The sequence below is a fragment of the Callithrix jacchus genome, chromosome 17 (genome assembly GCF_049354715.1).
Source record: "Callithrix jacchus isolate 240 chromosome 17, calJac240_pri, whole genome shotgun sequence".
Lineage (NCBI taxonomy): Eukaryota > Metazoa > Chordata > Mammalia > Primates > Cebidae > Callithrix > Callithrix jacchus.
In genome coordinates, this window is record NC_133518.1 from 50741102 (window position 1) to 50756040 (window position 14939).

At 49.2% G+C, this 14939-nt stretch overlaps 2 protein-coding genes across 27 annotated transcripts in view; one reads left to right on the plus strand and one right to left on the minus strand.

Annotated features, from left to right (window-relative positions):
- The window catches only part of LOC128929992 (uncharacterized), a 46523-nt gene that overhangs the window by 25808 nt on the left and 5776 nt on the right, over nt 1-14939 (plus strand). For 3 of the 11 annotated variants that reach the window (XR_013528639.1, XM_078354224.1, XM_078354222.1), the window contains 2 exons: nt 7675-7745; nt 12247-12409. Coding sequence is in view for 5 of the 11 variants with exons in the window: in XM_078354224.1 (XP_078210350.1) it covers nt 7675-7745; nt 12247-12408 (233 nt within the window). In the remaining 6 variants the exon portion in view is untranslated. Of the gene's footprint in view, nt 1-7674; nt 14937-14939 lie in introns of those variants that run through there. The other 8 variants (XR_013528640.1, XM_078354225.1, XR_008477427.2 and 5 more) reach the window with 6 other exon arrangements.
- Nucleotides 1-14939, minus strand: part of TMEM108 (transmembrane protein 108) — a 337717-nt gene that overhangs the window by 5585 nt on the left and 317193 nt on the right. For 13 of the 16 annotated variants that reach the window (XM_054246988.2, XM_008983809.5, XM_002759605.6 and 10 more), the window contains one exon: nt 8257-9666. The exons of the other annotated variants lie outside the window; for them this stretch is intronic. In XM_054246988.2, coding sequence (XP_054102963.2) covers nt 8257-9666 — 1410 coding nt within the window. The remainder of the gene's footprint in view (nt 1-8256; nt 9667-14939) is intronic. 16 annotated transcript variants of the gene reach the window in all.

Sequence of the window (14939 nt, forward strand, 5' to 3'; positions counted from 1 at the left end):
GCTTCTGAGGTCAGAGAGGTGGGGAGGCCTGTTTAGATTCACACAGCAGAAGGGTAACACAAGGACAAGGGTGACAGAGGCCCTCTTGGGGAGAAGCCATGAAGTGAGGCCTGAGTGTATCTTGCCCCGGGTTCATCATCACCAGAGCCTCTGGGGATGAGGGGAGCTGAAACCAAGGGCCACAGCCAACATCCTGGTGGTGCCAATCATGTGCAGGGGAGTCAGGGGCCCAGGCTGAGCTGTCTAGAGAGGCTGGCACCAGGGGGTGGCAGAAGGCCAGCTCTATCCACAGCATCCTGGGGGTCTGGCCAATGTCAGGGGTGGGTTTGTGCCAGGGTGTGGGGCAGCTCCAAAAGCTGGCACGTGTATAGGGTAAGAACCTCTGAGCCCAGGGCCCTGTGGGCTGCCTGGGGAATTCTGTAGCTTCCTTTCCAGCTGCCAGCCTCGCTGGCCTCTCAACCTCTAAAAAGCCCTCTGTAGAAGGTTAGGAGATAGGGTAAGTTTCTGCTTTATCTGATCTGCTTTGATCAAAAAGACTTCTAATTTGCTTTTCATTCTTCCAGATCCTTTACAAAAAAACCTTTAAAACACAGAGATTTCTGAATGTTGTATTTTAGAGATTAGCTGGTACAGAATTTTTCAAATGTTGTGAGTCTCTTTTCTTTTTCCCTCCCTTCCTTCCAAAGAAACTTTTCTTCAGATGGTTGAAGAGGAAAGGGGCAAGGAGGGGGTGGTGGTGCTCAGCTTGAAACTTCCTAATTTAGGCCACCTCCTTATTCTACAGAGGAGCAGCTGTGGCCTAAAGTGCTGGCCAACTTGCCACAAGTCACAGGTATGTGAGTGGCAGAGCTGGGACAAGACCCCAGATCTCCTCTTTCCCTTCTCTGGTGTCTCTGTTCTTCATTGTCACTATCTTTAACTCTGCTCCTGCAGCTGGAATGGTGAAATACCTGAGGGAATTCTAGCTGGTGCGACAGAAGCCATAAGGAGGGAACCATCTGGGAAGTGGGAAAAGTGCTGTTTCCTCAGCTCCAGCTCAGTTCTGGTAGAGTTAGAGCTGGAAGGAGGGGAGCAATTGACAGGGACATTTCCTATGGTGAGACAAACAGAACTGCTCTTCAATTATCGGCCTGTTGGGGAACATCCCATCATGCCCCACAAAACATTGCCATAGACACAAAACAGGCTGTGTGTCTGTGAGTCAGATTTGTATAGTTTGCAGACTTCTGTAAGGTAAAATGATATTTGTGCCTCTGAACTATTGAGTAGTTACAAGCAAACAGAATCAAAGTGACAGATGCCATCTTAGGCCTAGTCAATATGGCAAGAGGGAGGGACACAGAATTTAGAATTAGAATTTAGGTGATAATCTATTACTTGCATGACTTAAGTTACTTAACCTCTCCCAGCCTCAGCTTCCTTGGGAAGATTAAATGTAGTCATACATCTGCCAGCACTTCAAATCGTCCCTGGTACACAGTAGATGCTGAACCGAGTCAGCCCTTTCCCCCAGCCTACGTTCTTATTCTACAAGGCGGGGCATGGAAACCTAGAGAGGTGAACATGCTGCTAACCTGGGCTGGTAGAGGTTGCAGAGTCCATATTCTCCAATGCCCAGTCCAGTGCTCTAACAGCCCATGTTTTTAAAATGCCAGATGCAGAGATCCTGCACTGCGGGAAAGCCTGGGAGTCAGAACAGAAAGTTCTGCTACACACTTTCTTCACCTTGCATGTTTGTGCTCCTAGCCTGATTGTATTTCTCTCTCAGAGTTTTCAGTGCTTCTCAAACACCATTTCATTCACTTACTGGGAGCCAGCCTGGCTACAGAAAGACCTAGGTTCAAGTTGTGACTCTGCCATGTATTCCATCTGGAAAGTCACTTCATCTCTCTGATTAAGATGGACTTCATAGGCTTGTAATGAGAATTAAAGAGACCATGATGCAAAATGCCAAATACAATGTCTGACATGCAGTGGATGCTTAACTAATGAGAGTTATCTTCTTGTTCTCCCAACATCCTCTACAAGAGAGACCTAGAAAGAAAAACTGTGTTACATGACTTGTGGGTGATTCAGGCCAAAGCTCCACCTAGGGGTTGGAATACTCATTATTTCCGTGGTCTTGCCTTTCATCCAAGAACAAAAAGTACAAGTCAGACTTACAGGGTTTCTACTATATTCCCAGCATTGATCCAGGCACTTCCAAGCTTATTTAGACCACATGATAACTGCCTAAGGAAGGCACTGTTACTCTTCCCATTTTCAGAACAGGTAACCGAAGGTCATAGAAGCTACTAGCATTGATCTTGATCACCCAACCTGCAATGTGAAGCCAGGTCTTGATGTTCAAGTTGATATCCACTGTCCTATGTTGTCCTGAACACTGGACATATGTAAAAGTGTTTTGTGAACTATGCAGCTTTCTGCAAACAGAAGGTATTAGCTGTTCCCTTTCTCATTTAGTTGAAAAGCTTCAACTGCTCTGTTTCTCCTGAGACAGTAGCCACCAAGACTCTGGAGGAGGTTTTGGAGTCCCAGTTTCCTTGAGTTTTGAAACAGAGCTCAGAATTAAGCTCTCTTAGCTTCCCAGAAATGTCACTGGGGAGTCATCCATGGCTTGTCAGATGTGTGACAGGAAGAAGAGGGGTCATTGATTTTAAGATGGAGCCCTGAGTACTGTGTTCACATTTGTGGAAGGGGCATGCATTCAGGTGATAGGACCTGCTGTGTGATAAGAAATGGAAATGAAACCCTGCAGGTCCCCTGAGGATTCAACCTTTTCAAACACCTATTGAATTGCTCTTTCCCTGGCCTGTTTGAGCAGGCAGTGCAAATCCTATCAACAGTAAGATGAATAATCATCATTGTTTGATCACTGCCATTTACTGAGTACCTTCTCCATGGCAGACATTAAGATAAGACCTAACATGCATCATCTCTGATTTTACAAGTCTTTGAGGTGTCAGCCATAAAAATGTCCTGGTCGGCTATGATGGACCATGACAAGGGTACTAGTGCAGGCCTGTTCCTGCTGGACATGGAACCCCTCTAATGGCTCAAGGACTCCCAATGGCTGGCAGAAACTTTCTTAGAACAGTACTGCAATCTAAGCCTCTTCCTACTGAATCCTCTTTCCTTCTCCCTCTCCTTTCATGGGGGTCAGGCCTGCACTGAAGTCAGGCTCCTTCTGCCTACTTCGATTCCTTCCTGAACATTTTACAGGTGTTTCCCCCAATAATTCTCTTATATGCCTAATCCCATCTTGGTGCCTGCATGTCAAAGGAACTAATACAGTGGACAGGAGTCCCATTTTGTAGACAGGAAGACACTGGATAAATGGTTAAGTCACTTGTGTAAGTCCTACAAATGTCAGGAGCTGAGGTTTGTGCAGGTATGTTTGATTCCACAAGCCAAGTCTTACAAGCACACCAGGCTTCCTCTCTAGTGATCCATGCAGAGTTAACGATGAGGACAAGGGGTGATCACACATTTCAGTTTGGGCCCTTTGTTTTGTAGATGAGAAGCCTGAGACCAGGGAGGGAAAGGATTCACCCAGGGGTGCCAGTGTAAGGGGTGCACCTAGGCTGTGCACAGCCATTTCCCTCCTTTGGAGGCTGAGGGAGGAGGTTGCAGGGAAGCCTCAGGGTATGGAGGGAAGCCAGGCTTGGGGGCTTAGTTCCCACAGAGGTGCTGACTGGGATGCATAGGGAAGAGCTGTCAGAGTGTGGGTCTACCCTGGAACGGCCAGGAGACATCCCCTGGACACCCCTGCCTTGCCCTGAGATTCTCCCATCCCTGTTTGATCTGTACACTCCAAGGAGACACATTTCCCAGCCATAATGCCTTCTGGTCCCAATCTCTTCTGTTCTTTTCATTGGCAAGAGTCATTCTCACCTGGATTTTCTCTTCTTTTGGGGGTAGAGTCTTGCTGGAGTGCAAGGCTGGAGTGCAGTGGTGCGATCTTGGCTCATTGCAACCTCTGCCACCCAGGTTCAAGTGATTCTCCTGCCTCAACCTCCCGAGCAGCTGAGACTACAGGCACATGCCACCATGCCCAGCTAATTTTTGTATTTTTAGTAGAGATGGGGTTTCACCATATTGGCCAGGATGGTCTCCATCTGTTGACTTTGTGATCCACCTGCCTCAGCCTCCCAAAGTGCTAGGATTATAGGCGTGTGTCATCATGCCCGGCCTAGGTTTTCTTATATAATAATTATAAACTCATTCAGGGCCTGTGAGCGAAAAGACACATACCTACATTCAGGTCGTATTCACTGAACAACCACTGGGCACGATGATATGTGATCTCTTTGAATGACACACTAATGATCCAGTGTCTGGAAGGAGGCCAGATTGCTCTGGGGCCCAGGTGCAGAGGGTGCCTTCAAGTGTCTAACATCAGAGAGAGGGGCTACGCCACTTAGCCAGGCTGAACCTGAGTTGGTGATGACAAACATCTGCAGCTAGTCTTTTCTTCACCCTCCAAACAGTCCTATCTTCTTGCAGAGGGGATGGGTGAAGACAGTCTCAAAAACGGACATCACATGTGACAGATGGGCAAAGGAGCCTGCCGGAGCCACAAAAACTGACATGCTCATGAAAACCCAGAGCCTTGACAATGGTGAGCATGGACCAATTCAGTGCCAGGCCTGGAGGCTTCTAGCTAAGGCTTCTAGCTCTGTGCGTCCTGATGGTGGCAGCAGAGACCAGCTCAGGAGCCACCTGGCTCCTCTGCCCTAGCCCAATACAGCTGGGATCCAATCAACTTCAGTTCGCAGCACTTCTGAAAATGTGTGTGGCTGACAGCGTCTGGCAGGGCTCAGGAGAGGAAAAGCATTTCTCAGCCCCGGGACACATATATCCTTCCAGCCACTGGTTGCAGCTTATGATGTGGGAGGGCAGGTGAACTGACACCCTCCCTCTTTGGGCAGGCCTGGGATCTGCCTTGCTCATCCCCTACTTGCACTAGGAGCAGAGGGTCACCCCTGCCCAGCACCCATCTGAGCTCTGACTTTGGTGTGTTCAGAAAGAAGTAGGGCAGAGGCCAGTGCTGGTATGAAAAGCCAGATGAGAAGAAACTGATGCACGTACTTTGCTACTGACTCAGAGTGCCTGAAATATCTGTCAAACTGGCAAAAGATGAAACCCTTCTTTGAGGTCTGTAGAGTAACTTTAGGATAAATGAAGCCACTGAGAAGGTCCAAAACAAGTGGCCCTTAGACCTGGAAGAGGTCTGCTTTCCTGGTAAATAGATTGGTGCTGGGCTATGACAACAGCCCAAATAGAGGAGGATATTTCCTGAGAGCACAGGGTTCTGAAGCTGGACAAATATTATTCCACCATACTGTCCCTCTCATTGGAGCCTTCACAGGGTTAACGATGGTCCCATAGGAGCTGGGGCCATGACTGAGGACAGGGAGCTGAGGTGGAGGCAGTCAGGGCCAAGGCAAGCCTCCTGTGTATAGCGGAAAGGCAAGACAGACATCATAGGAAGTGGGGTCTGAGGTTCCCAAGGGGCTACCAGAGCCACTTTTATTAAAAGTTTGTGTCTTTCTTTAGAAGGTATTATGTTCCATCTTCAGCACCCGAAGGCTCCTTTCAGGGTGCCAGAAGAATCCTCAATGGACAGTTCCAGTCTGTGTCCTTGCTTCTGTCTTGGCTGACATTTTCATGCATGGTTTAGGCAGCCCATGGGCTTTCCAGCTTTGCAGCAAGATCTGATGTGATTTCAACCTTATACATAGCAGGAGGGCTGGAGAAGTAGGAGTCCTTTTAGAATTGCAAAACCCAGGTGGGCGTAGCCTGTGGGGTGCAGGCTATCCAGCTCAGACAAAGAGGGAGGCCCACATCTCAGATTCCCTAATGCTTGGTGCGGTGTCTGGCACACAGTGGGCACACAGGAAATCCTGCACTGAACCAAACACATTTTGTACTCTTAGATCTAGGCTGACTCAGTGTGTGCTTGGGATCCCCCCCCCCCGCGGATCAATGACTTCACCTGGTGACTTCCTCCCCACCTGTGAGGAGCGGAGGATGGCTGGAGTCCTGAGGTGCCTGTGTGTTTGGCAGCATGTTTGCTTGTTTCTGCTTTTACTTCTCTGGCTGGTCTAAGAATGGAATGATAAATAAATAATGGAATGCACTTGAATAACGTAATGCACACAGGACATGTATCTAGAGAATCCTGGACACATGCCAAGATTGGAAAACTAGGAAGCTGTCTCTACCATACCTACTTCTCAGATATGACCGACTATTATTATGACTTTATTGGCTAATAGTGCTACATTTTTTCATGACCATTCTTCTGTTTTAGAAGTGGGCAACCACACTTTTAAGACTAAATGTGTGTTTCCATGAGATACCATAAAGCTGTTTTCATTAAGAATGAAACATGCAACTTGCAAACACTTGACTTTCTTGAATTGGGTCCTTCAGCAGAAGCAGGTCGCCCAGCCCTGACATGGAAATTTACTGTGCTTATCAACCTGAAGGAGACAGAAAGCTGGAAGAGGTGGCTCTGGAAAATAATCTAGACTCCAGATTTAAAAAGATCTTGCAACTCAAGGCCAAGTGGATATAATGGTTCACATTAAAGGCATAAACCTCCTGCACTAACCACCCAGAGTTGGGGAAAGCCTTCGGGGCTTTGTTCCTCTTGAGATCAGGGCAGGCCTAGGTATGATTTGAACCCAAGACAACTAGTAGAGCTGAGGCCAGTGCCGGCTGCCTGAGTGCTACTAAAGAAAGCCTAGCTCCCCAGAATCGGCTCCCTCTGCCATAGCCAGAAACAGGTGGAATGCTGTGCTTCCTTTTGGGAGACAAAGTAGAAGCCACCCAGAGGGGGCAGATGGGAGACAGGCCCAGGCAATGCAGCTCTACAAACAGGACTTGAAGGATGGGGATGAGTAGCTTGGATGAGAAGAAGGCTGCCTTTCAGAGCTATTTCAAATGTTTCAGGGATTGCTAGACAGACTAGAGTTGTATGGCTTCAGATGGCATGGCTTAGGACCACAGAGCAGGAATCACAAGCAGGCAAACTTCAGGCTCCCAGGAGAGCTGGGCAATATCCTGGAGGGGCTGAGGAGAATGGGCTGTCCAGGGAGCGGGGATACGAGGGTGGGATACATCATCCCTGGAAAGAGTCAGGAAGTGGCAGATGGTAACCATTTGCGTTGAGGTGTGGCTGAGGATTCCGGAAAGGCTGTCAGAGAAACTCTTAAGAATCAAAGCTCAAGTCCATGAGGGAAGACATCATGAAATCCCTAAAGTTCTGAGAGGCTGTATCAGAAGACAACAGAGAGAATGCCTTCTGAGAGGCTGTATGGAGACAACAGAGAGAATGCCTTCTGAGAGGCTGTATGGAGACAACAGAGAGAATGCCTTCTGAGAGGCTGTATGGAGACAACAGAGAGAATGCCTTCTGACTCTTGAGTCACAGAGTGTCAGGCAGCAGCAAGGAGGAGCTGGTGGCCTTGGGAGGGCAAAAAAAAAGGACAAGGTCCACACTGCATCCCGCTCACATCACCTATGAACGAATACGGTGGGGAGGGGGTGGAGAGTTGCTAGAATTTACGTAACTCTCAAGCCTTAATTTAGCTACAAGAACTAGGTTTTTGCTAAGGCTATAGAACTTCCCACCAGATGAAAGTTTTACCTCTTTTTCTTTCTTAGGAGAAGAGGGACAGAAGGAGAGAAGAGGAACGAGAGGAGAGAAAACACAAGAAAGAGGATGGAAGATAAAGGTGAGGGGTTTGCTAGCTGGAAGCTGTAAATTTTGAAGCATCAGCATTCATCTACAGTGTCTTGGTGCCAGGTCGCTAGAGGCATTGGCAGGCTACCTTGAGGCAGAGTGGTGTCATGACAAGGGCACTGGGCTGGAAGACAGCTGCTATAAGCTCTCAGCCCAGCCCTGCCTCTCACTAATTCTAGGATCCTGGGTGAGTCATGTCACTGCTAGCTTGGCGTTTTGTTTCTGCAAAATGCAGGGTTGGATCAGACTGCCTGTAAGGTCCTTCCCCAGCTCCTGAGAGCTGTGGCTTTATGATCAGTGGGCAGTCAAGCCATGTCCTGGCAGAGCTGAGGACTAGGGTCAGGGATAACCTATGATTCCTGTCCTGCTTCCTAGTTTCCCGAGTTTCTGGGGACTTTTGTAGCCCATTTGGCAGGGATGCCCAAATCAGGGACAAAGGAATGCTGGGGATGAGTCAGTGATGCGGTAGAGGGAGAGGCTGGGTAGGTGAGGGTGGCACTTACAGCAGGAGGAGATGGGCACGCTGATGGCCAGGATCACCCAGGCGATATCCATCTTGCTCAGGCAGATGGTGGCTCTGTGCTGGGGTTTGTCCCCTTCGGCCACGTGGGAGATGTTCCCTGCTGTCCCAGGCTTCCAGGTCCCGGCGGGAACCAGGCGGTTGAGGAAGTTGCCTGTGGCTGTGGATACCACGGTGGAGAGAGGACTGGGCACCCTGTCGGTCATGGTGTAGGTGGCTGCAGTCTCCTCCTTGGCTCCAGAAATAGTGCTTTCTGAGACCCTGGGGGGATGGGTTGGAGCCTGTGTGGTTGTGGATGCTCCCTGAGGAATCCCCTGGGAAGGGGCTGAGACACTGGCATCGAAGGCAGTTGGGGTGGGCCCCGTGGCGGCCGTGAAGACCCCAGAGCTGGCAGATGGAGGTCTGTTGGTGCCAGGGGTGACAGTAAGCCAAGAGTCACTATGGCTGGGGCCGTCCTGTGGGTCACCATGGTAGGGGCGCTGAGAAGGCACTGGGGCAGGTTGTAGACTGGCAGGGGCACCTGAGGCTGCTGTGGCATCTGGCGTCCCTCCTTGGCTGGTGAAGGTAGAACTACCTCCCTGGGCTGCTCTGCGAAGGCCTGGCTTGTCCTCTGTAGGCCCCAGGGAGGTGGTGGGAGGTGCCCACAGGGTATTGCTGGGTGCTGTGGTGACAGCCACTGTCTGGGGCTGTGGCGAAGAGGAGTAGCCCCAGAGCGGGGTCCTGGGGGTGAGGGCAGAGGGGTCCAGCTCCACAGACCCAGTGAAGTTGCCTTTGTAGATCTGGAAGATTTTCCCCAGGGGCCGCTTCTGCCCTAGAGGTGTGGAACTTGGGTTTCGTCCCCGCTGTCCTTCCTTACTCCTGGAGTGGCCACCAGGTGCATGTGGGACAGGGCGTGATGAATTACCAGCCCCTTTTCGGGAGGAGCCTGGGGGCCTGGGGGGCCTGCGTGTGGTAGCGCGGGGGGGCGCTGTGGTGGGGCGGCTGGTGGCCCCCGGTGGCTTTGTCAGCAGGATGGTGGGAGCAGCCCGACCTGGGGGGCGGCCCTCTGGGTGGGAGGATGTGGTTGCCATGGCCACTGGAGTGGGCTCTGTGGGTAGGGAGCTTTTAGAATGGGGGGTGGTTACTGTCGCAGCGATGGTAGAGATGGTGTGCGTAGGAGGGTGCCCCTCCGCATGGGGTGTCGGTGTTGCCGTGGAAGCTGAAGCCTGTGAGGGGGGTCCATTGGGATTGGGGGTCACTGTCACCACAGAAGTGTGTCTGGTAGAGCTGTGGGGTGCTGTCTCCATGGTTCCTGGGGGACTGCCTGAAGGGAGGACCTGAAGAGATTCCCTGGGAGATGGTTCCTGGATGGCAAATGCCAGCGCTTCGGTCAGTGCCAAGATCAGCAGGAAACCTTGAGAGGAAGACAGAGAGAAGGGGTGAAATACTTGGGGAACAGCATACAGCCTGGGCCTTTCTTACCTGTGGCCAGGGACAGTGCTTGGAACTCAGGAAATGTCAGGAGCATTCCTGAGGCCCACTCTAGCGTCCCCACACTGCCTCAGAAATGTCTGTGGTGCTGGGGCAGGTATGTTAGGTAGGTGCTGCCTGGCACCTCCTGGAAAGAGACACCAGCACCAGGGGAACCAGAGCAGCCACCCTGCCAGGCCTGTCCTTTCCCACATGCCTCTCAAACACCATCAGCCCTCCCCACAAGGGCAACTTCTCAGAACAGGCTGGGGGTGCAGAAGGTTTGTGGCCTCTATGTCTGCCTCTTCCTCTGCAGCCAGGAGAGGTCAAGGCCAGCTTGCCTGTGGGGAAGCCTGCAACTCTGTGGGAGCCACTGCAAGCCAAATAAGGAAGGCCTGGGAGGCAGTGTGGACCAACTCCGATGCCCTTTTTGGAATCTTCCATTTATAATACACAAAGGTAAAAACGAACAGACCTCTGTCCCTTCACAACCATTTACCAAACAATTAAGGAGGCTCAACCCTCTCCCTGACCCTGGATAAGTTCGCACATATCCACAAACAATCCTAAAATAAGACAAAGATTTCTCAGTGCCATAGAAGAGTGACAGACATAAGAGGACCAGGGTCCAGAGAAAGGCAACCAGACCTGGAGCCCATAAAAGCACTTAGCACAGCCTGGAAAAGAAAGTGCCTTCTACAAATGCCAGCTGGTGTCATGGTTGTTATTAACTGCTTTTCCTGTGGCATTAATGTGGCTGAACTCTGGAAAATTGTCCTTGGTGATACCCAGCCTTTTTGTGTAGAAGGAGCCCTTTTGAAAAATTTTTAAAAAAAGGATTTTGTATGATAGTCAATGTGCATAGTTTCAGTTCATTGAGAAAATGCACAAGGACAAAAAACATTTCTAATTGTGTGTGAATTTTATTAATCACAGCAGCATATGCCTATATTTAAAAATGGTCCCTCATGCAAGCATGAGATGTAGGAGCCATTCCCTGACAACACATGGATTGGCAAGAGCCTGTCTGTACTGCTGAGGAGCGGCCAAGAGTCCTCTGAGGCCTGACTCTGACCTGTTAGCATCTCCTTGTCCTCTTAGCACCTCCTTGTTCATGAATCCCCTTCTTTGTCAGCCTCTGGCAGTTCCTTCAGCCTCTTCCGGGCCCCCCTTGACTATGGAGAGAGATCTCCGTGTCTGATTACTTTCTCCGAGCCTCTTTTCCCCATCAGATTCCAGCAGGACACATAGCCAAAAGAGGAGTCCAGCTGTGATTCTGATGGAGAAGGCAGGGCCCTGGAGAGATTCTAGGAAACAGAGACGGGGAGGAGATCTCCAGGCATGCCTTTGACACAAGGCCCAGGATCACCATTTGGTGTGTGGTGGAGCCTTGACATGGACCAGCGTCCTTCTCACCCTGCTCTTCTAAATTGGTGGGTTATGGGAGGCTGCGGGGACTTTAGATTACACTGAGGCTGTAGCACCCTCCAACTCTAGGACCAAAAATTTGCCCTAAACAATATTTTTTTCTAAACTTTCATTCATGATCTAGACTAGCGGTGCCCAACCTTTTTGGCATCAAGGACAAATTGTCTTCCACTTGGTTTTGTGGAAGACAGTTTTTCCATGGACTGGAGTTGGTGGTGGGGCATGGTTTTGGGATGAAACTCTTCCACCTCAGATGAGCAGGCATTAGATTCTCATAAGGAGCACACAACTTAGGTCCATCCCTTGCATGTGCAGTTCACAACAGAGTTTGTGCTCCTAGGAGAATCTAATGCTGCCGCTGATCTGACAGGAGGCAGAGCTCTGGTGGTAATGCTGTGGCGCTAACGCTGGCTTGTCGGCCTCTCGCCTCCTGATGTGCAGTCTGGTTCCTAACTGCTACTGGTCTGTGGCCCAGTGGTTGGGGACCCCTGATCTAGACCACGCACCAACAGTACATTCTGTGTGTTTGAGTCAATCCTAAAAGCTGTTTGCTGAGTACCTGCCCTGACCCAGGCTTTCATGCGTGCTTTAATCCACATGACCACTTGGTGGGACATGAAATTGAGGTTTGGGGAGAGTAGGCAACATGTGGAAAGTCACACAGTAGCAGAAGTATGTGAAACATGCTCATCCTGGTCAACCACCATCAGTGATGCATAAGGAGAAAGAGGACAGTGTGTTGTATCCCAGAAGAATTAATGTGCTGCCATGCTCTGACCTGTCCAGGGTTATCCTAGCACCCCTATCCTGCCCATGGCTTAACACCACAGAGATGAGTTATTCCTAGGGCTAGTGGGGTTGACCTCCATGTTTTGAGGGACATTCCCTTTCAAGCCTCTGTTGAGCTCACAAGTGTTAAGTGTTGTTAAAGACTGACTTGTGCACCCCCAAAATCCCTATTGAAAGGATTGAAGCCCTAACTCCCAGTACCTCAGAATGTGACTATATTTGGAGATAGGGCCTTTGAAGAGGTAATTAAGGTAGAATGAGGCCAATAGAGTGGGACCTAATTCAATCTGACTGGTGTCCTTCTAAGAAGAGGAGATTAGGACACACAGACATCCGGAGCATGTGTGCACAGAGGGATGGCCATGTGAGGACACAGCAGCTAGAGGGCGCCATCTCCAAGCCAAGGAAAGAGGCATCAGGACTCCAACCCTATGGGCACAGCTTGGACTTCCATCCTCCTCAACTGTGAGGTAATACGTTTCTGTTGTTAACCCACCCAGTCTGTGGTATTGTGTTATGGAAGCCCTAGAAAACTCATATACCTGCCCGATGTGGGAGATCCTCTGAAAAAGGAGAGACAGAGACAGGGCTTGTGTGCAGGAAGTTTATACTGGAAAGTGATCTGTGGGGTCAGCCATGGGGGTCTGAGACAAGTGAAACAGGGAAAACCAATCTGAGGGCAGGTAATGAGCTGATCCAGGTGGGCATCTCAGACTCACTGGGGACATCGGTGGAGCTGAGTAGGCTGCACCTCAAATTGCCTGAAAAGAACACTCACCCAGAGGCTCCCATATTCACTGGTCAAGGGCTGCTCCTGGGAAGCTCATCACTGCACTTCCTGACTGAGGCCAGGTTTCCATTGGCTGGCCCAGAGAAGCCTTGGGCCAAGGGGCTGCCAGGTTCTGCCTGCACCCAGCTGGTGTTTGCTGCAACAGCTGGACTTAAAATTAAGGGCCCGGGGAATCCCTGGGGCCAGGCACCAGATGTGTCAGACACAATCAAAGACCAGAGACTGAGGACATAGCAGTCTTTTGGCAGCAATGTCAAATGCAACACAAAGCTTTAGGAGAGACACTGGCTGACCCCAGGGACAGGCCCTCAGGTGTGAGAGGAGCCACCATGGCCTCTAGGAGAAATTTTACAGCACTCCAGAGGCAGAGAGACGGGTTAATACAGACTGGTCTTTAAAACACTCAGAGAAAAAAATTCCCCTGACTTTCCTGTCATTGGCACTCCAGGAACTAACATCCTCCTACCTGGGAAGGCTATGACTGGAGTCCTTGGTGCTGTAAGATACACAGCCTAAGTAAATATGTTTGCCCTTGTTGCTGCTGCCTATTTCCCCCACCCAGCTATCAGCGTCCCCTCAAGTTATTGTTTTCTCTAGAAGAACTGTAGAGTTACCTCTTAGCCCTTTCTTCTTTGGCACAATGAATGGATACTGCCACCCTGGGTGCCAAGGGCTTTTACCTGGAAGATGATGTTTAGATGTTACAGTGTGAGGGGATCTGGTATTTCACTGAATCCAGTCCCCTCATTTCACAGAGTGGGCAACAACAGGAGTGCAATATATAAATATATATTGCCCAGGCTGGAATGCAATGGCGCGATCTTAGCTCCCTGCAACCTTATACAAGAATGCATTACTGGTTGGGGACTCAGCCTGGACCACAGCCATTATTTTAAAGCAACTTTTCATTTGTATAATAATAATCCCTACAGTGTTGTACTGGCCAAACACCACCTCTAACCTCTACTGTCACCTTCAATATGGAAATCAGACTACAATTTACCTCTCTTCTTTGGCACAAGAGGTTAACAACTAAATGCTATGCACACTGTCACAATAAACAGCTAAGGCCTTCAACCAGGGGCTTCCCTAACACATGCAAATTTTCATTCAAGGCCCTCTGTGCTGGCCTACACACTCCCGCTCCCCACAATCTGGGGATACTGCCTCTTTGCATATTATTTGCATGGATTTGCATAATGGACTCTAGAGACTTTAATTCCAAATATGTAGGAGACACTAAAGCTAAAATCTAGCTTGACATGCTTGAAATGTGGAACTGATTTTTAAAACGTGTCCAAATATGGACAAGTGTTAGGGGGGTGGAGTCCACATATTGATGGGTGTCCAGACATCAGGAGAAGGTCTCCTTCTACTGAAAATTCCAATGCATACATGAGCTCAGGACCCAAGGGAAGGAAAGGCCCTCCTCCTCCTTCTATTTGGTTTGCTGCCTGCAGTCCATATTGGGCACAACATTTGCATCTGTCAAAGGCAACAAGGGAAGTGGTGAAAAGGGAAGTGGCTAATATGTGCTATACACTGCTCAAAGGGCTAAGCCTGCACTGACACATTTAATCCTCACAGCAATCTGATGAAGCACGTAGTATTATTAGCTCCCTGTTGCAATTGAGGAAAAGAAGCACAGAGAGGTACAGGAACTTGACCATGGTCACATAGCTGGGGAAGAGCAAGTTGCAATTTGTTCCTTGGCAGCTTGGCTGTAGAGTTTACACTCTCAACTACTTTCATGTATTGTTCTGCCCCATCCACCTCCCCAGGGTGCTCTGCCATTCAAAAGCAATGATTCACATCTTTGGAGAACTGATTTTCTATTGTTGGTCTCTTGACTTTTCTTCTGTCTTGTTTTTTCTCTCTCTCTATTCCAGGGCTCTGTGTGACACATTTGGTGTTCTTTTAAAACCCAGTTAATTAACTTCATTTTGCAAGTAACTAGGGGAGCTTGCAGTAGTACAATTATAGGACTGGAAGCCCCTGCTTTAAATTCTCTCCTCTTCACCAGTCCTAACATCTCATACATGCCATTGTTTGGTAGAATAAAAGTTAAATATAAAAACCCCACAAAATTATATATGTGTATATATTATAAAAAATTATATATACATGCATTTTCTCTTAAAATTGCCTATATTTATAACAAGGCATATTTGTTACACAGAAAATTCATAAAAATATAATTTTATCTTTCT